This window comes from Camelus dromedarius, chromosome 31 (assembly GCF_036321535.1).
Source record: "Camelus dromedarius isolate mCamDro1 chromosome 31, mCamDro1.pat, whole genome shotgun sequence".
Lineage (NCBI taxonomy): Eukaryota > Metazoa > Chordata > Mammalia > Artiodactyla > Camelidae > Camelus > Camelus dromedarius.
The window spans coordinates 15,581,698-15,606,414 of record NC_087466.1 but is presented as its reverse complement, the minus strand read 5'-3'; the positions used below and the strand labels follow the sequence as shown (position 1 = coordinate 15,606,414).

Genomic DNA, 24,717 nt, shown 5'->3' with positions numbered 1-24,717 from the left:
TCTTCCCACTCACTGTGTCCGGCTCTTGTTTGTTCTGGTCTGAGCCCCGCACAGGTGCCTTCTGAGGCCCAGGGTTGCTTTCAGAAGGCAGGCTCGTTTTCTCCACAGAAGGTGGGTGCGGGTTGAGCGTCTCCTCGGCCGGGAGCACATGTGGTAAGATGCCAGGGGAAGCGCCGTGTTTATTCTCCGTGTGCCCGGAAGGATACAGCGGAAGCTTTGCCTACAGCGATCTCTTTCTGGCTCCAAGTTTCTGCTAAGCTGCTGGGCCTGCTTGGAGCTTGAGAAGTGGCGCCGGCAGGGCCTGCCTGTAGCCGGGCAACTGCCGCGCTGGCAGGGAGCCTGCAGCCACTGCTCCCAAAACAAACGCCACTGACGGGGATGCCTCCACCCTCCACGGGAGGTGCCCCTTCCTGGCTGGATCCACTGACTGGGTGCCCATGGACGAGGTGACTTCCCAGGCTGGGGGCACGCCATCACTGCCTCTTCACAGCCAGCAGTTCTGAAAGGTAAGCTGCATTCGGACCAGACACCCTCCAGGTACCCAATGACAGAGGCGGGAAGCTCTGTAGAAATTCATTTTATTCTTAGACTATTTTCAAAAGAAGCAGTGGTGTGCTGTTTTTCTAAAAATATGCCTTTATAGATTCATATATAATATGTATATTATAAAATCCATACGTGTATTTACATGAGCGCTACGTACAAAATTACAGCCCTGTGGTCTGTACATAATATCTATAGGAACATTCTTGCCACTCATCCCTGCTGTGCTTTGCCCGTGGGAGTGGGGAGGAGAGCCTTTGTGAAGTAGCTTGTGGCTGGCGCAGCCCGGGCACCTCTGCGTTGGGGCCTCGGCAGAGAAGGTGAAACGCCTGCCAAGGAAGGGGCGGGAGCAGCAGGTCGCCGGGCTGTCCTCCTGGGGCCCTGGCGGGCAGCATCTGGAGGCGTCCACCCCATAGTACCAGTGGTGACCTCGAGGTGGAGTGGCTGACCGCAGACCCCTCTGGGGCCATTCTGTGGCCTGGCCTTGCTCCGCTGAACCAAGAACTTGTTTGTGTGAGGGAGCAGGGGGCTGTGGGGGGAGGAGGCCCCTCCCAGCCCTGGCCCCAGGACAGGGAGGGGGCTGAGGCCCTGCCAAGGAAGAAGGCCTGCACTGGAGGGGCTGGGGAGGGCGGGGGTGGCCAGGGGGCAAGGCCCTTCTTTCTCCCAGGCTCAGGGGATGACCTCAGCCAAGCCCAGGCAGGGCGCACCATGGCCAAGCGTGAGGGCAGCCCCAGCCATCAGGCCCGGGGGGCTGGGTCTCCTGGCGGGGAGGTGCATGCACGCGGGTGAGGGGCCGCCGCCTCCCCTTCCTCCCTGGGCCAGGGGCTGGGGGACGACGGGGTTCAGGCCTGCATGGTGCCCTGTGGGACTGGGCTCCCGCAGCTCAGGCCAGCTGGGGGCAGTAAGGGCCTCCTGAGGCATGCAGAGAAGGGCCTCCATTTCTCCTGTTTCTGTATTCTGAAACAGAAGGGCAGCGGTGCCCGGGGTTGGGCACGGAGCTACTGAGGGGTAGGCAGGGTGGGCTGTGGTCCGTCGGCTCTGAGCAGCAGAGCCCAGTCAAGGGGCTGCTCTGGAGGCAGCCTGAGCCCTGCTCAACAGCAGCGGATCCTGGGCAAGCCCACACTGGGCGTGGTGCGGCTCTGGGGACAAGGCTCCTGTTGAGGGCAGCCTTCAGAGGCTTAGCAGGCCTCTTAGTAAGCTGGGCCCCAGTGCAGGGGTGCAGTGCAGCCGCTGGGCCCGGCCCAGGGCAGGGGGCCTGGCATGCAAACCCGGTGCGCTGGGCCCCCGCCCGCATCCCCTTTCCAGTTGCCTCCAGTGCACCCATCTTTGCTGGCCTGACTCCTCCCAGTTTAAATTTTCCTGAAGAATGAGAAGAGCCGTTTGCCTTCAGCGGTGCTGGGCTCATCCCCACGCCCCGAGCCGTGGGCCCTGGAGAGGGCAGCAGCAGGCCGGCTCTGTTCCTTCAGGTGCGTGTCCATCAGCTGCCGGTCAATGACCCTGTGCATGTCATCCTGCAGAGGGCAGAGCGCAGGGGGCTGAGCAGGCTCTGACCTGGCATGGGGGTGGGCGGGGAGGTGGCAGACACAGGAAGCATGAGACGGGAGGATGAGGGATGAGATGAATGACCGAGAAAGCAGCGCGTGTGGACGAGCTGCAGGGACACACACCAGCCATGCGGCACCTCCAGTCTCCTCAGGGCTCGGGCGGGCTTCTCGCTAGCCTTATCCCCTCGGCTGACCCTGCAGACTAGGTTGGTCCCTGCAGAGCCAGAGGACAGCCACAGAGGATACTTGCCTGTCTGTCTCTCCGCCCAGGCTGCCAGCCCCACCCCAACGCTTGGCCTCGCCTGGGACCAGTCCTCTCTGTCCTGCCTCCCATGTCCGTTGGGGCAGGGTGGGTGCCTCTCGCTTGGTACCCACACCCTCTCCCCAGGCCCTAAGGTGGCCTCAGCTGGCCAGCCTTCCAGCCCAAGGGGCTGGCCTCGGGGCTTTTCCTGCCCTTTTCCCCCTCAAGTTACTACCAGCCTGAGCTGCTGCCACCCACACACCACCAGCGGCCCACGTGCACGGTCACAGCACCCCCCCCCCCCCCCGCTGTCCTTGCCCACCATCAACCGGGCACTCAGCCCTCACTGGCGAGGCTTCCGTCTGGCAGAGGCCACAGGCATCACCATCTTCAGGGCTTGATTGACTCCAACTTAGGCCCACTTCCTTGGCTTCCTCCCTGGGGTAGCACCTTCCCCTCTGATTTGTTACAGCTGCATAGAAAATGCACCCCTTGCTCCGACTCTGCCATACACAACAGCAGCTTTCACACCACAGAGGAGCTCCACCCGCTCTCCATTCTAGTTGCCAGATTCTGCGTCTGTGCAAGATTCTACTTGACAAAGGCGTTCTGCCACCAACAAACCAGGAAAACTACCGGTTTAGAAACATAAGCAGCCCGGTCTAGTAAACATCTCCACAACATTTGCCTGATTCCTTCACGCCAAACAGGTGGGCTCTGGGATGTCCTGGTGAAGACAAGGTGCCCGGGGCTGAGCCGGGAGTGAGTCAGCTGCCCATGTCCGAGCACAGGACGGTGTGGCCTGCGTCGGGGGGGGGGGCTCCCTGAGGTTGGGGCAGATGACACCGGTGGCCCAGAGCTGCCACTTACTTGGTGAGGACAGGAAGTGGGGCTGGCTGGGCCCCCACCCCAACTAGCTTGTCCATCACCTCCTACACACTCACCCAAATGCGTGTCACTCAAATGTCTTTGCAGGTTTCAGTGTGAAACAAAGGGACTTTCCTGACCATGTCACCAAGTGGCGGCGGGTGTGGACCCCTTGCTCACGTCCTCCCCACCGCCCTGTCTTCCTTCATATCAGCTTCCTACCTCACCCCCTCCTCTTCCCTACAGAACTGAGACATGGCCCCTACTCTGAAAGCCCCAGTATCGAATCCCCGGCACGGGGCCTTGTGCTCAGGATGCGCTCCCTAAAACTGGTGTCGTTAAAGGCAACCTTAGCAGTGGCACAGGGTCCTCCAGAAAGAAACCCTTTCGAAGCTGCTAGAGTTTTTTCTAGTACACTGCAAACTGCGTTTTTAAAATATCCACCCAGAAGGTCCCATGAAAGATATGACTTCAGAACTTCATACACACACATGCACGAGCTGCTCATGCTTCCACGCCAAGTGTTACTTCTACACAACAACCCACTTATGAGGTGGAACCAAGAAGGCCGGGTCAGCCGGTCAGTACCGGGCCACGTGCCGCCGCGCTCACGGGAGGAGACGGTGGAGGGAGGAGGGGCCTGGGCTTGATGCATGGAAACTGCGCGGAGATGATGGCACTGACACACAACACGGTGGCCACGGAGGAGGTGGCAGGGGAGAGGGCGGGCGGGATGAGGGCACAGTCTCACCTCAAAGGCAGGAGGGGTGTACAACTAAAGCTGTTGATACGGGAACTGAGAAAGGCCACTAGATCAGAAACCAAAGGAGCCAGATAGTGAAAAGCCCTGAGGAAGCAAACTGTAGCCGAGAGAGAAGAGAGAACAAGGGCTGTGAGCCAGGAAACGGGCAGCTGGCCGTGGGGCAGGAGGCGGGGAGCCAGGGAGCGGCCCTCCGGGGCGAGGGTGCCGGCGCTCCTACGGCCGTGGCCGGGCCCTCCTCCCAGCCCTCCACGCGGGGCTTGCCTGGGAGAGCCGCAGGTGGCTTCTCATCGGTCTGCTTAGGAGTTCTTGGGGAGAAACACAAACGGTCACACCCACATCCTGAGCCTGCGCTGTCCTAACCTCATCAACAAAGGGCCAGTTCGGTCCTGGCCCAGCGGGGAGGCACGCCAGGCCTGGGACGGGGCGGGCTGTCCAGACTCTGACAACGGTGGTCCTCGAGATGGACACACTGACTCATTTTCCCCAGACCTGCACCAGGACAGTGCTCTTCGGAAAAAGGAAGCTGGCCTTTGAGAAAGGGAAGGGGAGCAGCTGCTGGCAGCCCAAGGGTGGCTGGGCTACATCCCGCTGTGAATTTTCAGTCAGTCATACAGGGCTTCCTGGGCCCTCCATGTTAACAGCTGTTTCTTTTGAGCTATTCTAGCAAATTTAAACGAAGCCAAGACAACCAGCTGAAGGAGGCCCCTGTTCCAAGCCTGGAGGTCACCACAGCCCCCGATGGCCCAGCCTGGGTCCTTGCTCCTGAGAGCATCTTCCTTCAGGCATTCTTCCCCAGGGACTGGGGAAGCCGGAGCCCTGAACTTTGCCAGTTAAGACTGGGGTTACTGCTCACCCACACGCACGGGACCCTCCAGTAACAAGCTCTCACTCTTACATTCTGCCTGGGCTCAGAGACCCTCCTTTACCTGCCAAGCCTCAAGCTGCTGCGAGAGGTTCAGTTTCTGCTGAATGGCATCCAGCAGCTGGCTGTTCAGAGACATCATGTCCATCTTGCACTTGGCGAGTTCCAGCTCCACAGCGTTCTTCCTGAAAACAGACAAGCCAGGGTGAGCGTAGATGCCTTGTGCCAGAGGCATTGGGTTCTTCGCCTGGAGTCCACAGGATGAGGAAACAGCCTCTGATCCCAAACTCATAACAAAGAGTCACTGTAACCTTAGCTATGATGTTACTTGTAGAGGATTGCAAAGTTTTGTAACATGTTTTCATATTTATTTTTCCAGTTTTCATAATCCCTTCACCTACAGGCTGGTTACCTGTCATCTTCATCTCACAGATGGAGTAGTTAAAAGAAGATGGTACTTAAATCAGGACTGGAACCCAGAGACCAAAGACCTCACACAGCACTAAGGAGCTGCTAATCCTTCCCCCGCCCCGAAAGGCTAATCCTCATGGAAGTTGGGGACCTTAACCTCCTGGTGCCTCCTTTTCACAAGCAATCCCCCTCTAAGGGTGTGGTGATCATCACAGCTTAGCTAGTCATAGTAGCCAACAATTAGGTGACCAGTGGTAAATTATATGATGGAATACAGTCACCAGTACCAACCATGACGTTGAAATATTTACTGATGATGGGGAAATACTCCTGGTGATGTACACTGAGTGGAGAAAAGCACCAAAAGACAAAGTCTGCTATGATACTAGCTTTGTAAAAGGAAACTCGTGTATTTGAAGATCACACACAAAAATTATCTAGTTGGTTATCTCTGGATAATGATCATTGATGCTCCCACAATTTAGCACTTTGTATTTTCACATTTTGGTAACGTTTAACATATTACTTTGTTTGCTTTCCCCATTCCTAACCCACGGTTCAATGCAAAACGCAATGGAGAGTGGGCAGGCGCGGGGAAATGGGAATAAAAAGTGCGACAGACTAACTGGGCAGCCTCTGCGAGGTGGCACTGGTTATGCAGCTGCCGAAATTGCTATTTAGCCCTTGTTTTCATCAACCGCCTTTGTCGCATTCAAAAGGGCGAAACAAACAAAACTGTCTTCTTCCAACACGGCCTACGACCCAAGGTGTGCCCGGCCCAAGGGCAGCTAGAGGACCTGCCAGCAGAAGCTGCCTCGGGAACCAAGCTAAGCGGCTGTTAGGCGGGGCAGTTGGGGAAATGTGTTTGGGCCACCACGACCATCACTTCCTCTCAGGCCTCAAGTCCCTCGAGCAATTAGTCACCTCCCCTGACACCCCAGGGCCTCAGAACAGCGCCCTGCCCACCCTTCCTAGAGAAGCCGCTCCAGGCGGCTCGCCCGGGCTGCGCTGCGGGGACAGGAGCCGAGCCTGTCCAATGAGCGCCGGCGTCTCAGCTGCGTGTCAGGCTGCCCCCGTCACGCCCGCTGCCATTGGCTGGCGGCAAACAGCGGAAATCCTCGCGTGGCGCCGGTTGCCATGTACGACCCGCGGCCCCTCCCACCCCCACCTCGGTCCAGGAACCTCCGCGCAAACCCCTGGCACCTCACGGAGGCTGCAGCCTCTTGAGCTTCCAAGCGTCTCCCGGCAGGTGGCGCCACGAGCAGCCCGGAGACCCGGGAATGTGCTGACTAATGCCGCGGGCAGAGGGGCAGAGGTCCAGCAGCACTCGCGGCCCGCCGGGCTTGGAGGGGGTTCCCTTCCCGAGAGCCCCCGGAGCTGGGCTCGCCTTGCCGGCTTCGGTGTCCCGGCCTCGGCCTCGGCCTCGGCCTGCACTCTCGGGAATGTTTGCTCGCTAGGGAATCTTGGCGCTTGTCATTCATGAGAAAGCAAGCAAAGCTGCAGAAGCCGCTGACATTAGCCCGTTTTAAAAAAGAATATTCTAAGGGCTAGAAGAATTCCTTATTTAAGTGAAACCACTAGGGACTGACTCCTTTGTGTTTTTGTAAGGCAGGCTGCTAGCCCCCATTTCTTTTCACTGAGGACCTGCAAGGAAATAAAATTGTTCTTTTCTGAAACTCATCTATTATACAGGATAAGGAACACCTTAAAGTTGCAGTCCAGCGAACAGGGGGAAGTTATTTTTCATTTTCTCACTCCTGACTACACATTAGAATCATGGGGTGGGAATAAGGGGACACTTTTAGAAGTAGCCCCAAACCCAGAGATTCAGACTGAATTGTTCTGGAGACGTGGAGAGGGCCCTGGCAACAGGGGATGTCCCCAGATGATTCTAAAGCACAGCCAGGATCAGAGATGGTGTCTATGAAAGCATCTTATAAAACACTTAAGGTCCTATCCAAATGTGGGGTGGTTTCTCCACATTTAAATTATTATTTAGGTCTGTTGTCGTAATTCTTATATATCCAGAATTTCATTTCTACGGGACAGAAAGCTATCCTGGAGTGATCGAACACCCTCTCCTAAAGGCCAGCCCTGTTTTATAGTGTCCAGGAAGGACAGGGGCTTCACTGCAGAATTCTCCCTACTCAGGGAGCAGAACTTGCAATTCTGCTCAGACAGACCCCAGGAGGTTAACTGGGCCTCCTCTGAGGGCGGGCCAAGGCATGCATCTCCAGATTTCATGGAGATCTGGTGACTTCCTCTATCCCCCAGGTGCACTTATTTCAAGGGAAGGGGACCGGACACCTTGTTTCTCCTGCTCTCCTGCACCCTGACACACTCTCTGCTGTTATCTCCCACCTCCCACACTGATGACGGAATGTGGTCAGAGTGTGTGGTCAGCTTTCTTCTGTCTGTCTGTCCAGCTGACAGAAGGTGACCACAGCCAGTCTCTACTTCTAACTTACTCTGCTTTTTATTCCCGGTGGGCTTCCACAATTAGCATCCTAATTTTACCATTTTAGTTCCTAACTGTTTGACACAACCTGACCCTTCATTATTCATAAAAGTACAGGCCCACCAGAATGCCACACTGCTATTCCAGCTTTCACTAACAGAATCCACCAGGACACCATGGCACAGACCCAGAGCTTTGTGAGCCTCACTGAGCATAACTCCAAAATGAACTGGAGCTGGAAAGACAACCGGATATGAGACTCTGACCGGATAGAAAAGGGGTAAAGGTAAAACTACGAAATGGAGACGATGGAAATGATGAAAGAAGACAGAAGGGAAGGGACAAATGTATACGGAAGTGAGACGGGGAAAGGTGTGGGGAATTTTAAAATCAAGTTAAAATATGTCATATTACTTTTTAGAAATGCAAAGAGTACCTATTTAGAAATTGTTTCAAATAAGCTCCTTTTAGCTTCCTGACGAGCAGCCTTGAAGTGAGGGCAAAGGCTGTGAAACGGGGGTCAGAGACCTGAAGGGGAGCCAGTGAGCCCCACGGGCCGTGAGCCTGGGGAAAGTAGCTCAGGTTCCTCATCTGTAATAAACTGGGATTAAAAAGTTTTACTTCTTCTTGTGGCTGAAGGATTAAAGGATGGAAGTGTTTTGTAAACAGTAAAGTGATGCATAAATGTTGATATTAATGTGTTATAAAGTCCCAAAGGCAGACACATTTTTAGTACCTTTATCTCCTCACACTCAGTGAATAGAGTAGATTGAAAGTGTGATGAAGAAATAAATTTCAGGGGGATGAGGAATATGTGAATATGCTTTTTTGCCATGTGCTGCCACATATTTTGAATGTAAAAGAATGCACTTTCTTTCTTCTCTGCCAGAGAAAACCCAAAACATTATTTTTAAAAATGACCCAGTTTCCTGGAAATATAAGAGACAGAGAAAAATGATAAGTGACACTCGGGGGATGTAATCAAACTCAGAATATAGAAAAACTGAGATAAATGATCCAGTTTCTTCAAAAAAAATGCAAACTGGGGGAAAAAAAGATGGAGGGGGAAGCGGTACAGATTTTTGGGACTTGACAATTGAACAGAATATGTGGACTTTGGAGTCTGATTCTAAACAATGATAAAAAGACAATTATGTGAGAACTGGGGAAATGTGAACACTGGATACTAGATGATACTAAGAAATTGTTTTAAGTTTTTTCAAGTGTGATAATTGTGGTGTGTGTTTTACAAAGAGAGCCTTTTTTCTGGTAGAGATTTATGTGAAAGTGTTTCTGGGTGAGACGGTATGTCCTGCGATCTGCTTTCACGTGGTCCAGAGAGGAGGTGGAGGAAATGGGTGGGCTCCAGATGAAACAACGCTGGCCACACACTGATCAGCGTTGAGGCTGAGAGATGGGTAGGTCGGAATTCATCTCGTGTTTTCTACTTTTGTATAAGCTTGAAAATATCCATAATGATAAGTCAAAAAAACAAACAAAGAACACTAATCTAAAAAAAAAAAGTTGAGGTAAATATATACGATGAAACTGGAAAGCTAAGATATAAGTGGAAAAAACCCGAGACATGTAGAGCATCACTGGTGTTTTAAAAAACTGCAGAAACTCTGCTGCATATATACCTGCATGTGCAAAGGAAAAAAAAACCTACAAAAGGTGCTCAGCCAACCTGCAACAGTAGAGTCTGTCTAGGGAGCAGAATGGGACTGGGGGTGAGGGCGGGCAGCAGGGAAACGCTGGCTTTCAGTTTTGTACTCATCTGGGTGGTTTAGCTTTGCAACCTGAGCACCTACTCACATTACTTGCGATGGAAGTTAAACTAGCCATGTCCACTCACTTTGCGATGGCCTCGTCCCGGTCCCTGATGGCCTTCTGAAGCTGCTCCTTTGGCTCCTGGTCCTCAGATGTCACTCTGAGTCGGTCTCTCTCCTCCTTCAGCGCAGTCATCTCCACACTCAGCAGTGTCACCTGATGGAAAACCAAGGGAATGAGTGTGATGACACCACTGCTGCCGGCGGGGGTGTCTCCCCCTAGGGAGTCGGGAGAGAGCAAGGCCCAGGCAGGCGCAGGGCCTGTGTGCGGGGCTGGCTGCCCCTGCTCCGAGGGAGGCATCTCCCTGGGAGAAAGGCGGCTACACGCTAGGCTGGAGCGCAGTGGCGGGGGCTGGGGCAGTGCAGGCCTGGCCGGCGGCCCTGGGCTCACCCCCTCCGCGCACAGTGCAGCACACCACAGCACCTCCTTCATTTCTGGGCTCCCCCTCTGGGACCTGATGAATGAAGGCTACACAGGCATCAGGTCTCTGAGACACACGTTTTGGGGGTAGGGACTCAAATGTCGTTTCCAGCCATCTTCCACTCAGTGGGCCCTGGCCGGTCCCCAAGCCTGGGACCTGGCTCCCATCTCTGTGATGGCACTTGATGCAGCCTGGCTCTTCTACCTTCTTCCTTCCACCCTCCAGGTCAAAGCCACATGGAATTTAGACAGAAAAGTGTCACCACCTTTCACTTCAAGCCTGTCACCTTATCTGTCGTCCTGACCTCAGGGAACGGCACCACAGCCCATTCACTGGGAGTTGGCCTTTGGTGGAGAGGTGTCCTCCAAGCGGCTCCCTCAGTGACCACAGCTCACCCAACCTGCTGCACGGGAGCCCTGCACACCCAGAGCTCTGCCCTGGCAGGAGGTGTGCCCCACCCTCCTGTGTGTCTCAGCCTCACTGCAGACGATGCTTCATCTTTAAATGCTTGTGCAGTGGACAGCTGTCACTTGGGGGCTGGTCATTATGCAAAACCCCTTCCTATTTGGGGGCACCCTGGCCGCATGAGCGTTGGTGGCAGACAGGGCGTCCCCTCCCACTAAGGAAGCCAAAAGAAGATACGTCCTGTCCCAGGGACCTGGGCATGTGACCCAGACTTGCCAGTCACAGCCCCTCCCTGGAGTGCAGCTCTTCAGGACACAGCGAAGCCATCGGCCAGCAGGAAATTATTAAATCGACATTAGGTGGTTTTGTTGCCCCATTTCCCATGGCTCCTTTCTGGTTTGGAGCTCAGTTCTCCCAACTTCCTGTTGATTCTGTAAGTTTTCAGATTTAATTCCAATACACTCTCTTTCTGCTTAAGTTAAGCAGAGCGAGTTTCAGTTGTTGGCAACCAGAAACCCTGCCTGGTAGAGCTTTCAAGAAATAATTGTTGCATCAGTTGGGTGGGAGCCCTTCTCACAGTCGATAGGATCAGACTGGAGTCAGGGTGCTGGACCCTGCCCTCCTGTTAAATATTACACATATGTGACACTTTTCCAAGGGAGGATCCAGCCATACAGGTCTGTCCCTCCTACAAGAGGACAGACGTCGCTGTCTGTAGAAGCCTCTGCCCGTTAAGGCCCAGGTCTACGCATCTTCAGACAGAAGGAAACTGAGCAAATGCCCCGGGCCTAAGACTGATGACTGAGCTTCCTGGGGCACCCGGGCGCCCTGGCCTGAGACAGCGGCTCTGCCAGCTCCCAGGCAGCAGCCGCTCAGGAGCAAATCAGGGGGCACCCAGTGCCGGGGACACAGGGCACTCTGTTATTGCAATGGGTGCTGGGTTTCGTGGCAGGAACATCTGTGCTCTCATGGCAGGGGCGGCTCCAGCGGGCAGGGTCGGGGGCCCGGGAGAAGCACAAGCCCTGAGGCAACAGGTGAGGAGCCAGGCCTCACCCTCCTCCTCAGCGGGTCCCGCGGCCCAGCGGCCCGGGCTCCGGACCCAGAAAGCATTGGGCAGAGGCAGCGGCCTCCGCAGACCCAGCAGGCCCTGACATGGCCGCGGGCCGGCCGGCCTTCTGCAGCTGAGTCAGCGACAGAGCAGACTCCACGCTAGGAAGGAAATGCCAGCGTTTAATATGCTCCAGGTAAGACCCCACAACAACTTTTTGCTTTGGCCTGGAAAACCTGGTCAAGGTAGAGACCGCTGGCTTAGGAGTGACAAAGGTCTCACCCTCTCTGGGCTGCACGTACTGTTCATAAAAAGCAGGAAGAAGAAGAACTGCTCCCCACCGTCAAGTTACTGTGAGGGTCAAACGCGGTCATCACCCCCGGGCTCGGGCTGGCCTCCTGGGGGCCTGTCCCTGTTTGTCCCCAGGCTCAGGTTACAGCCGCCCTGGCATCCACTTTTCCCCAGTAAGGTGGTGTCCTCGAGATGGAACAGCATCAAAGGAAACGTCCTGAAGTCATCCGTCCGGGCCTTTGTTGCCCTTCGTTTGATAATGACTTGGGCGCAGACTCTGGGTAGGGCGCTGCGCTCAGTGCTTGAGGAGAAGACAGAGCTACGTCAGACCTCGAGCCTGTCCTCACTGGACCGGGAAGCTGAGAGGGGAGCGAGGGTACCCAGGACAAAGCAGGCCCGGGGGCTCCTGGAGGAAGGGGAACAAGAGTTTTGAGGAGGAAATGAAAGCTAATCAGGCACGTGAAGGATGAGCAGGACTGACAGATGCAGGGAACAGGAAAGCCTCCAGGGGCAGAGAGAGACCCAGGTGAGGGAACACGAGGGGAACCTGTCCAGAGCCGAGCTCCGCTCCATTCTGCCAAAGCCAAGGGCATGAGACGCAAACAGCGGGAACGGAGGCTGGGCGGCTGGGGCATTGGCTGGGGAGGGGGTGTGGAGAGGGAACACACTGACATTTCGCAGGAGGGTTCACCAGGATCTCACCGGGGAGGACCTCAGCTGCTCCCAGCACACGCTGCCCTGTGTTTTCGTGCCCCTGGAGTAACTGGCATGCACTTCAGTCCAGCATAAAGGGGCCAAACGAGCGGGTTGGGATTGGGTTTCCTCCTGGGTGTCCCAACCCAACTGCCATTTCCAGGGTCCTGGCACCTGGCCCTGCAGCCCACCCCTGCCCTGGGAGGTCAGTGTCACTCCCAAGGGAAGGTTTTGGACGGATGCAGTCTGGCTGAGAGGTTTGTGGCTCTGACTGAGGTTTTGGAAGGAGAGGGCCCAGGGGAGAGGCCATCCCTATATCCCATGTGGGGCCGAGCGTAACCATCTGCTTGGTGAGCTTTTTGAAAGAGAATCCACAGAAATTGACCTAAACCCGTTTTCAGTTGAGGTTTCAAGGAAAATTCCCTGGTGGAGACAGCTTCCTCAACAGTTCCACAGCGGACTGCCAGCAACCTACACCTTGCTTATGTTTCTGAATGAAATAATGCTCTCTGGGGTTTCTCGTTTTGTAATTCAGAGAAGCAATAACACAAAACAAAAAACCAGCCAACATCAACGAGCTGATAAGCAGAAACACTCCACAGAAATTTAACGACTTAAAAAAATAAACCAACTTTTTCTTAATCCAAAGAACTTTTAGATCTGCTTTCTCTTCCATTTTGTTCTTCCAGTTTGGAAGGTCTGATCCAGCCCCTGGTCAAACGAATGACGACCCAAGAGTCTTGGGTTTTAGGCACAAGAATGTCTTTGGCGGCTCGACCCGACTCCCCAGGGCTCGGCCAGGACAAGCCACGGCTGCAACCGCGTCCTCCTGTCCCCATTACCTGGCCACACGCAGAAACAGGAGTGCGGCAGTGGCTGTGGGTGGGTCTCCCCACACCTTCCAAGAGGATACTATTAGGAAGTCTAATGGGTACGACCCAAAAAGGGCAGGAGTTTATTTCTAGAAGATTCTTTAAGAAATACTCATTGAAGTGAAAGCCAGGCTTAAATTCCATCTCTCAGCAAGCTCTTCCTGTAGCAGGAAGGCATGATTAGCTTTGGACAAGGAAAGAAGGGGGCAGGCTGGTGGGGGCAGGGCTTAAAATGCTACCCGTCTGGTGTCCCCCACCAGTGGGACAGAACCTCCACACACGGCCCCAAGCAAAAGGCAGAGGCCTTTACTATCTCCTGGGGTAGATTTTATAAGCTTCTTTCTGGGTGGGGCTGCTCCTGAGCCCTTTAAAACTTTTCAGATCAGAATATAGATGTCTTTCTCCAGCGCTCCCAAGAGATGAGATCATGATCACACAGGCAAGGACCAGCGAGGGCAGCAGCCAGCGCCTCTAAAGCCGAGGAACAGGCTGGCAGAGGCGGCGGCACCGACAAAGAAGAACAGGCCTGCAAAGATCAACTGTCACTTGGTTTGCAAACTTCCCTGCTCAGAAGCTGCTGGAAAAACATCTGTAAACGTCCTGGGAGCTGTGGCACTTTAAACGGCCAGAATCCGCCTGACGGTGTGGGCTCTGCAGAAGGCAGCACGTGGCTGGAGGAAACGAGGGTCAGCTATTCTTATCCCCGACAGTTTCACTCCGGGCCGCACCAGAGGACTGGCCGCTTCCCCTGAAGACACCCAGCTCACGGCAACTTCAGGTCGCCGTCCCCGAGGACGTGTTGGCAGACAGCTGCTTCTCAACAGAGGCAGGAGAGGGAACCTCACAGGGGCCCCGAGGGGCCAGGCGGTGGGGGGGGGGGGGCCCGGGCACACCCTGTGGCGCTGAGGGGCGGGGCGCTCACCTGGCTGTGGAGCTGCTGCAGCTCTTCTAGGCTCTGCCTCAGTTTACCCCTCTCTCCCTCCATGAGCTCGCGCAGAGCTCTCGAATCCTCACTGGTCTGCCTTATCTGTTCTTCTAAGGAGTCATCGTCAATTCTCCGGGAGCTCTGACAGCAAGAGAGCGCCGGCGGCCAGCCAGAGAGACGTGGGAGCACAGGGAGCGGAGAGGGGGAGGGGGAGAGACAGTCGGGTTTGGGGAGGAGCAAGTAGTAGGGGAAATGGGTCAGGGATGGGGAGGGAGGGAAAGAAAGAGGAGACAGGAGGAAGAAAGAGAAGGTTAGAGGAGAGAGATTCTCTGCAAACAATAACTAGGTATTATTTTATCTTCATCTCAGGCTTCAGGGAAGGGAAATTGTGTGGGGCCAGCAGTGCATCTCACTCCGCCCACTCCCCTTTCCAGGACGACGGGCTCCACACTACAGTGCGTTCCCCGAAGCCCCGCGCCGTGTTCAGACGAGGACAAGCACCCTTCATCCCACGTCACCTAACAGGGGTAGAAGGGCGCAACTGTTCTGTAGGAGGATGAAGCCTGAGGAGAAACAGCAGCCCGAGAGCTGGGGGTGCGAATGGGGCGCAAGTCTGGCAGGAACCCAACGGGACGCTGGACGAAATGCCAGTCCGCCCAGGGAGCCCCTCTCCTCCCTGGGAGCGGCCACGTCTGTTGTCTCCTCCGCCTCCTGTGCTCACGTCTATCCTTTGGGCGGAGGCTTCCTATCTTTTAAGTTTGCCTTTTAAGTTAGTTCACAGCTAACTCCACCACCAGGACCAACAGGCGACAGAAAAGTAACCTGCAGTTTTCACCTAGATCCCAGGAGAGCCCTCGCACGTGCCCGGACAGAACCGCATGGAGGGAGGCCACCTCTGCGTCCCGTGCCCGCAGCAAGGGGCCTCCTATCCCCCGGCACCCAGGCCCTCTGCCTGTTCCCGGCGCCCGACGCCCAGCGCCTCAACCAACCCGGGCTCAGAAGACGGCCTTGGAGACTTTATAAGGTTCCAGTTCCAGGGTTAACCTCGCCCTCTGCACTTGGTTTCAGGCTCCCACCAGCCTGGCCTCTTACCGTGGGCTCCAGGCCGTCCACGATGCTCTGTATCAGTCTCTTGAGCTCGCTGAGGGCAGTGCGCAGGCTGCCTGCCGGTACGTCCTTGGCAGACGAGGTTTCCGAAGACTCGTCCATCGAGGAGTCCGTGGAGACGGCCGAGTCGGCGCTGTCGTTTCCTCGAAGGTGCGAGCAGAGATAGCGCACCTGGCAGTAGGCTTCCCAGAGCTGCAGTCTCAGCTGCCCACAGAGAATCATTTCTGATTATGGACTCTAGAGAAGACTGCCGCCTCGCCATCTTTTCCTAGAACTCAAGAAACTAGTTCTAGAAAATTGAAAAAGAAAAAAATCGCCTCTCCCAAGAAATACTGATTCTTACTCTGGGCCCAGCACATCTACACAGACTCCCCGTTCTTACTCTCCCGGCCCTCGAGCCCCTCCCACCGCACGTAAAGCACTTTACATGGGCAGTGACTTTGGTGGGGGTCGGTGCACAATTAGGGGAATGAGTGGCTAGAAGCGGTAGTCCCAGCGCCCTGTCAACACAAGCCGCATGAGGCTGATGATGAGTCAAGAGGCACCCCCTAAGAGGCACTGCGTCGTGACAGCTCCGGCCAGCCGGCCTAGGGGCTGGCACAGGCGCAGACCAGAGGCCGCGGCCAGGCTGAGGCTGACACAGCAGGCCAGGGCCTGTCCCCGGGGCCCCGCGCGGCCCCACGCGCCGCAGCCGTGGGGGGGCCAGCACCTGCTCTCTCTCCTGCTCCAGCTCCTCGGCCTCCATGCTCTGCTCGATCTCAGACAGGAGGGACGTGTTGGTGGCGGCAGAGCTCTGCAGACTCCTCTCCTCCGTGAGCTCCTCCACCTTCACCTGCAGCTGTCGGTAGGAGAGCCGCGCCTCCTGCAGCTCCAGCTGGCTCTGATGCAGCTTCAGAGAGACACCAAACGGGCGTGAGGCGAGCTCAAGCCAAAACCAAACAGGAAAACTGACCCTGCCCCCCATCACGCCTCAGATCCCACCACCCAGTGACATGAAAATACAGAGCAGGGAGCAACGTGCTAGACTTTGTTAGAGGAACACAGTCAGCAAAATCTAGATTTGGGAAATTCTACAGGACCAACAGCTCAGTTTCTTCAACAGATACATTTCTAGGGAAAAAAAAAAAAAAAAGGGTGAAGGGGGGACCTATAGATTAAAAGGGACTTAAGAGACATATCAACCAACTGCCATGTGTAGGCCTAATTTGTATCTTGATTCAGATGAAAAATGTGAAAAACAATTATGATATTTATAAGACAAATGAAAAAATCTGAACACATTTGAACCAGATATTTGATGATATTAAATAAATATTGCTAAATTTCTTCAGGTATAATAGTCCTCTGGTTTTATATATATATACAAATTTTTTTTTCATTTTAATTTTTTTAAACATTTAAAACCTTTTTTGGTGGGAGGAATTAATTAGGTCTGTTTACTTATTTATTCATTCATTCATTTATTTTTAGAGGCGGTACTGGGGATTGAACCCAGGATCTCATGCATGCTAAACATGCGCTCTACCACTGAGCTAAATACCCTCCCCTCTCTGGTTATATTTTTTAAAGTTCTTTTCAATCAGAGGTTTTCTTTGTCTACAGATGAGATTATAAAAATGCTGAGATTTACTTCAAAATAATATGAGAGGGGAGCAAATGGAGGTACTGAGGATAGGGCGGGACTGGCCAGGGCGGGATGGTTGGTAGAACTGGGCACTGGGGTACATGAGGCATCATTATATTTTTCTGTTTTTGAGTTTGTCTGAAATTCTCTATAATAAAAAGTAAAATACGCACACGTACAGGCATTCGGAGTAAGACACTGTGAGACTCTCAGCAGAGTGGCTGTAATGTACAGGAAGAGAATAATAGTATCAAGTGTTGCTGAGGATATGGAAGGCGAACAGCCACTCTGGAAAACTGTCTGGCACTTTTTAATGAGTGATCTACACCTGTAGTCTGATCCAGCTGTTTCCACTTTAGGTGCAGAGCCAGCAATAAATGACTGAAAATGTGCATGAAAGACAAACAGGATGTTCACAGAAACACTATTCACAAGCACCACAAATGGGAAACAATCCAAATGCCAAAAGAGAACAGATATAGTCCCATGCTGGAATACTATACAGCAGTGAAAACAGAACACACTGCTACTCTATGCTGCAGCACAGATGAATTTCTTAGACATGATGTTCAGCAAAATCCAGACACAAAACAATATATCTTGTATGATTCTATTTATAAAAAGTCCCAAAACTTCATTGAGATACAAGAGATGAAAGTCAGAAGAGAAGTTGGCTTTTGTGGAAGTGGCCGCATACTGGCCGGAGGAGGCAGGAGAAAGACTTGTGGGTGCAGATAAAGGGCTACATCCTGATCTTGATCTGGGTGGTGGTTACACGTAAAAGCTCATTGGGCTGTCCACTGTGTGCTTTACTGTATGTATGTTGTATTCTAATGAAAAAAATTAAGGGGAAAAGGGGTTTTTTTGGAAAGGAGCTGGGGGTGGGAATAACATCTGAGCAGTAATACTGAAAGGTCCCAAACCCACAGGAAAAGCAGCCTCTCCCTGCTTTGGGTCACACCTCAGGGTTTACAGGTAAGGCCCCAGGCCGGGGAGGGGCCTCGCAGGGCAGTGTGGCTCAGAGCAGGGGGCAGAGGGGACGGCGATGCGGGCATCACGACCTACAGGCCAGGGCTCCTTCCCTCCCTCTCACTGCTGCTACTTCACCCCCTCGCTGCACTCTCTGTGGCCCCTCCTCCGTGGAGTCCAAACAGGGTGCTGCTACCCAGCGAGGTTATGACTACTATGGGTCGGGGGTGCTCCAGATGCCACACTCTCCCTCGTACACTGCGTCTCCACCCTTGCTTCTCCCACCGCAGACCCTGACTGCAGACTCTGAGCCCATTTGCTGACTGTTTCGCACACGTCCCCGCACTACGCAGGCCCAGGAGCCATGCTTCCTACTCTCGTAGCTGTGGGCTGCCCGCCCTGCTTTCAAAATACGTCTCTGGGCATGGGGATGGGAGAAGAACTTCCTGGGATTTAAATCTAACTGATTTATCTTTTTATAAAAGAGCATTTCTGGGTCACCCCTGTTCACTAAAAAGAGCGGACACTGTACTGTCTTTTCCAGACTGTTGTCCGGGGAGCCTGAGGCTCCTGCAGAGACGCGGAGACCGAGGGTAGCAACTCAGAGCTCTGCGGGTCTCGTGGACGGAGGGAGCTGCCTTGCGGAGCCTTCGGCCAATCCTGTCAGCGCCTTGGGAGCCACCCCTCTGCTGGTCAGTACCAGAGTGGCAGGCTCATGGCACCAGTGGTCTGGATGTGCCTTAACTAGGACGAGTCTGGGGCCTGGCTGCTCAGAGGATGAAAAAGGAACTGGCAAACCTGCTCTGTCTGCCTGGCTCCCATGGATCAGCAATCCCTGCTGGTCCAGTGGGAACTCCTCCAGCCCTGGTTTTGAGGAAACTTAGAAGAAATTTTGTGTTTTTGTTGTTGTTGTTGTTGTTTTAAGGATACGCCTAGGAAGCATTTGGCACAATTACAAATGACATACTAAATTGACAAAATGCTTTACAATCATTTTCTAGACAACTCCACATACATCTCAGCAGGAGAAGCTCAGCATAGACAAGCACAAGTTCTCAGGCACTGGACAAAATTAGTTCAATTACTCATGCACACTCAAAGGTGCTTAATTAATTATAACAGCAAGAGAACAAAGATCATTCATCCAGCTGTCCATATATGGTTTATGTATTTTTTGAAATGAGTGTTTTACTTCAATTAAAAAGGTAAAAATTACAAAATGAAAATAAACAAATCAATAAAAAGCAATAGAAAATTTTAAAGTACAAAAAAAAAAAAAAAAGAGAGAACAAAGATCAGGACAGGTCTGCCCTTTCTGGTAAAATAACTGATCCATAGACACATGCAGAAAAGCCAGACCAAACCAGGCAACAGTCTATTAAATATAAGAGCCCTCTAAAATACCACCCTTTACAAAACAAAGATGACACTAAATGTATTTACATGTATGGCCAAGGAAGATGCCAGCGCCTGGTGTTTGTAGGGTGTACTAAACTCATGGTTCAAGCTCACAGTACTCATGCCCTGAAAGTCGGCAGAAGTAGGGGACTCTCCCCGTTTCACACTGAGGGGACTGAGACAGCATGATGCGATTTGCCTCACAGCACACTCAGCGTCGGGGTGAGGTCTGGACTCCAGGTCATCGGCTCTTGGGTCCCCACAGTGAGCCGGGCCTGTGCTATCTGAGGACGAAAGCTGCCCACTCATCGAGATGAGGCCCCTGCACAATCTGTAAGATGCTCAGCTGGGTATGAAACAAGGCAGTTAAATGGCCCTCAGACGAACAAATCCTTTGCTGGGTATTAAGAGTAGAGCAAAATGCCTGACTTTTAAATTTACTGGATGCTCAATAAATAATATTTTTCATCCTGTTCTCAGCCTGAAAAAAAAAGAGTTGGATTTGCTCAGCGGTTTACAAATCTGTGTTTGACAGTAGGACCCCAATTACACAGTGGACCGGATCAAAGGGGCTGCTCTGCGGCGGCAGGCCTCCTGCCCTGCTCAGCCTTCCCCTCACCCCTCTCCTAAGGAAGAGGATTAAGCTCACGGGGTTAGATGCATTCCAAGGCCCCTAGCTCTACACTTCGCACGTCTGACTTAGCACCACTCACCTGCTACCTGAGTGAGCTGGAATGTCTGTCTCTGTATCGGGACAGGCCATTTCAGCGACAGAACTAATTAGCAGCAGCTTAAGGAGAGTTTTATATGAATAGAAAGAAAACAACTACAAATAGTCGGGAGAGACGAGATTTCAGCTCCATAAATGCAGATTTTCCAAATCAAAGTGGGAACCGTCTGGCTCGATGTAGGCCCTGTACTGAGCGACACACTCACTTCTTGAAGGCTGATCGGAAGACAGCGTGTGTGCAGATGGTGAGGATGTGAACGTGCTGTGACTTGGGACTCTCGCTGCTCCAGAGCACGCAGCCCCGTGCCGGCCAGGGGTGCACAGTTTACACTGGCCCCGGCTCTCCCCCACCGCCAGGGTTCCCATTCTTGACGTGAAATAGGGCTCTTCGTGTGTGAATTCAGGCTAGACTGGAAGTGTCTTTTAAGCAGGGCTATTTCCCCATTTTTCTGTACGTCTTTTCCTTCTCCTCTCCACACTCTACCTCAGCAGCCCTCCGGAGAGTGCTTGATGGGGAATAAATGCGGGTGAGGCAGCGACTCAAGAGGTCAGTGATGCACTGGGAGTTACCACTGAGCGCCAGGCAAAGCAGGCAGCGGGGGGGGGGGGAGGTCTGCTGCTCGGGGCTACCAAGGACTTACTACTACATTTCTTTGACTAAAGGATTCCTCTTTCTAAGCCTCAGTCTTAGAATATATGCAAAAGCGCTCTGTTCTCTGTAAGGCAGCACCCCAGTGTTCCCAGCGATGATCAGCGTCAACCTTAAAACGTGAGCAAACTCCTTCTCATTTTGAAAGCCGCTGTGAGGCTTTCGTAGCCAGCATCATTTTCTATTCAACATTAACCGAGGCCCCACTTTATGCAAAGCTCTGAGCTAAAGGTACAAAAAACATGGAGAGAGGAGAAGTGGCTCATTTGCCCTTAAAGAGGCCGATCAGTTGAGTTGATGGAGTCAAGTGGCCTAAGCCTAACACGTCTCCTCCTTGCACACCTCAGGGCCTCTCTCAGCAGCCCAGTGGGCCGTCTGTGGCCTGGTCTGTGGGCAGGGGCCCAGCAGCGCTGGAGTGTACCTGGACCACCTCCACACGGGCGGCACTGCTGCCATCTGCTCCACTCCCCGGCACGCCCAGAGGATGCTAAGGGGAAGCAGCGTTCTCGAAGCCACTGGCCCCAGGTGCTCCTAGGCCAGCCCGGCAAAGCCTTCTTGGCAGCAGGTGCTACACTCTTGTTTCTGGGGAGGCTGAGCGATTATCTTTTTGTTTAGGGCGTTGTTTCCTGTCAAGTGTGAGTCTGGGGATTCAGCTGAGAACCTGGTAGCAGTTTCCAAATAAGGACAAATATGGCCATGAAGTGATTTCTTTTAGGATGAAAAAAGAGGCTAATTAGGCTCACAGAGGGGTCAGCCCGTGCCTTTTCCGGCAACCGGCAGAAGCAGCACAGAGGTCATGCTGTGTTCAGTGGGCAGCTTCTTGGTTTCTGCTTGGTGCCAGCCAGCTAAATGCGCCGGCCCGGGGCAGCAGCAGCAGGGAGCCCCGTGAGCCGAGCACAGGCAGTCACAGGCTCACCCTGAAATCTCTGGCAGATCTCACAAACCCCAGGAGGCAGAATGGCACTCCTGGTGTTCCAGCCGTATTAAGAGCCCAGAAAGAACTCAGTGAAACTGCTCCCAGGCCAGCGGCTCAGAACACATTGGAAGGATGGCCTGTGGGTAACGATGCACTTGTTCTCGGCGGACAAAGGCCAGCTGAGTTAGCAGAGCTCGAGGACAACCACAACCAGGCCCACTCAGAGACCTCAGCTCCATCCTGCCCTGGCCCGGCGGCGGCAATGGCCCCCTGGCCGTGCCTTGTGGCTGGGCAGCTGAGAGCTCCTTTGATCTGGCCGCTTCTCTGCCCCAGTACCTGGAGGTCTTTGTCGTGGCCCTGCCTCTCCAAGATCAGCACCCGGTCCTGTAGCTCCTCCACGGTCCCTTGGAGCAGGTCATTCTCCTCTAAGGTGGCGCTGAGACGGTGCTCCAGCTCCCGCTTCCGATCCGACAGCATCTTGATCTGAAAGGGTGGAGAGCCACAGGGGTGGTGTGGAGTTACACCCGTGCTGATGCGCAGGGAGCGGGCGACCAGCCCCCGAACATGAAGGCAGGGGTGTCTCCAAGTGCTCTGCCCAGGGGCCCGGGCTCCCATCTCTGAGGGAACAGCTGTGAACTCCCAGCTGAGGAGAAAATCCCTCCCTTCTGGGAACCTTCCTGAGAAGAGGTGGGAGTTGAGCTTTGGGGAAGCTGGAATGTGGGTGCCAGGCAGAGGCAGGGAAGGTTAGTGCTCTGGAAATTCCACAGATAACACAGAGAAGGGCCCCACCTTGCTGCCCACGACTTCAGTTCAACCCCACGGTTTATGGGGGAGTGGAACCTAACCCATGGGACCGTTCTTCTTAAGTCCTGAGCACAAGAAAATGCCCCAGATGGCCTCTGGAGCCACTGTATTTTCAGATTCTATGGCTCTCCACTGTCCCTCCGCCACTGCTGGCAGGCTGTCTCTAGAGGGCATGGTTCAGGCCTGGTGGCCTGAGGTAACGGGAGAGCCAGAGGAATACAGAAACCATGGAAGCACCTGCATCAGCCTGTGTCCCGGGAGGGAGCGGGACGTGCACACAAGTAAATTGCTGATTTCAAGACATTTGTGGATAGAAGCAATTGCTCTCCTTTTATTAAACAGGACAAGATGTTTGTATGCTGAATATCTAGCTAGTCTCAAGAGAGAGACAGACCTTAAAGGAAGGTCTGTCTAGTCTTTTCCGTTTCAGCAAGAAAACAAGAGGAAAAGAGGAAAGAGATGCCGAGTCTTCCGTGGCCTCGAGGTCTGCAGGGTCGAAGCCACCGTCATTCCCCAAGGCCAGCAATGCTTCGGCCCGGGAACCCTGCCCTGCCCAGGGGCTATGGGGAGCCTTTCCAAGTCCCCTCAACTGCTGGTGGCCCTGGGGGGCTTTTGGAGCCCTGCAGGTCCCCCAGCTCCTCCCACTTATCAGTTCCCTGCTGGACTGGTCACTCAACCAGCGTCTTGCCTGTGAACTCTCCTGACATGAAGATGCTCTCCGTGCTCTCCAGTCTAGCGTGGTAACAACCCACTAGGGGCCCCAACCTCAGACCTCTTCCCGGGGAGACTCTGAAATGAACAGCTAACTTGTCCCAAGCCCTCTGAAATCCACCTTTCCCCCTGCTTTTTGGCTGTTCTCTCTGCACTAGAATTCTGTTCAGAGGGCACAGATCTTCCCTGGCCACCAGTCAATCAGATAGGATGCTGTCCTGGGGAAATGAAGTATGTGGCCTTTGTCCAGAGGGATCAGGTGTCTGGCCAAACAAAGAAACACTGTCTCTCAAGTGTGCACCTGGGTAAGGGACCGAAAGGAGCAGGCCCTCCTGTGAATGGGCCCACTCTTCCCCACACCGAGGCAACGGGACCCACGGGAAGGGAGTTCTTACTCGACTCGGTCTCCATTTAAGTACCCTCCGACCTTTACATTCTCCTTCCCACGATCACCTTTGTTTCCCAAGTTCCACTCAGTGGAGTCGTGAGGTAATACGGCTCTGACACACAAGCCAGCCCCTTCAAAAAGCCTCAGAGGTTCAGAGCTGCATGAAATAACTTATTTGAAATAAACAATTCCATAGTCTGGCTTTGAAAAGTAGCAGTGTTACTGGATGGAGCAAGGATCTGGCACCAGGCGGCCAGCTCCCTCACCCCAACCTACACGCCCTGAAACTTGTGACCAACTCTGGCCATAAACACTCCTGGGGATGACCCTGTGTCCTGAGGGTCTAGAAAGAGTGAGTTGGGGGGTGGGGAGAGGAAGACAGGCGCGTCAGGAGTCAGACCCCGGCGGAGGTGGCCGCACGGCACGTCATGCACACAAACGGTCACAGGCATGCCAAACCCACCAGCACAAACTACTTACTTCCAGAACCTGCTGCTCAGTACCAGGAGGAAGTCCAGGGATGGGAGGGAGGAAGGGAGTGAGAGGCAGGAGAGAAGAGAAGATATGGACAGACTTTAGGAAAAACATCTTCACGTCATCTACGAAGCAGGGGAGCAGCCACCTGGGCTCCTCTGGCCTGACAAGCCGGCTGGCTCCTTAACCACACTGGTGGTGGTCGGGGCTCGGGGGGGGGGTGTTCATGTGGCCTGAGACTGTCCCTCAAAGTGTGGCTCAGCCAAAGGGCTGCTGTTCAGACACTTGGCTGGAGGATCTCAGGAGCAGAGTAGATGGGAGCCTCCCCAGGGGAGAGCCCCCGTTCGGGCTGGTGATGCGACCCTACCCCTCTCCTCCCCACACTGGGATCTCACAGCATTGTCCCCTCAGCGCTGCTCTTCCCCTCAGGCCCACTCAGGGGCTTGGACCCTGCCTGGCCTCTCCTCTGCTTTCAATAACATTACTTTCTTCCAACACCACACACAGTGCTTTCTACGCACTAACTCACCCAGTCCTCGCAACAGCCCTACGAAGGACACACTTCTGTTACTCTCAGTTTATAGGTGAGAATAAGGCCCTATTAAAATGGCCTGAACTGGACCCACATGGAATGGATAAAGGGAAGATTCCCTTTCCCACCTTCTATTTAGGACTGGCAAGGATGTTTCTGGAGGGATCAACATATTCAGTAAAAAACAGGTCATTCATAATTTCAACACACTCAGCAGTAACTCTGAGCGACCGTATTTTTC

At 53.8% G+C, this 24,717-nt stretch overlaps 1 protein-coding gene across 4 annotated transcripts in view; it reads right to left on the bottom strand.

Moving 5' to 3' along the window:
• Positions 1 to 561: 561 nt before the first annotated feature.
• The window catches only part of BICDL1 (BICD family like cargo adaptor 1), a 65,776-nt gene continuing 41,620 nt past the window's right edge, over positions 562 to 24,717 (bottom strand). Inside the window, exons 4-10 of one of the 4 annotated variants that reach the window (XM_031442797.2) lie at positions 21,904 to 22,050; positions 15,991 to 16,170; positions 15,267 to 15,485; positions 14,172 to 14,315; positions 9,545 to 9,675; positions 4,885 to 5,005; positions 562 to 2,054 (exon numbers count right to left, since the gene is read on the bottom strand). In XM_031442797.2, the coding sequence (XP_031298657.1) occupies positions 1,893 to 2,054; positions 4,885 to 5,005; positions 9,545 to 9,675; positions 14,172 to 14,315; positions 15,267 to 15,485; positions 15,991 to 16,170; positions 21,904 to 22,050 (1,104 nt within the window). In that variant the 3' untranslated portion in view covers positions 562 to 1,892. Of the gene's footprint in view, positions 2,095 to 4,884; positions 5,006 to 9,544; positions 9,676 to 13,851; positions 13,921 to 14,171; positions 14,316 to 15,266; positions 15,486 to 15,990; positions 16,171 to 21,903; positions 22,051 to 24,717 lie in introns of those variants that run through there. The other 3 variants (XM_064481187.1, XM_031442799.2, XM_064481188.1) reach the window with 3 other exon arrangements.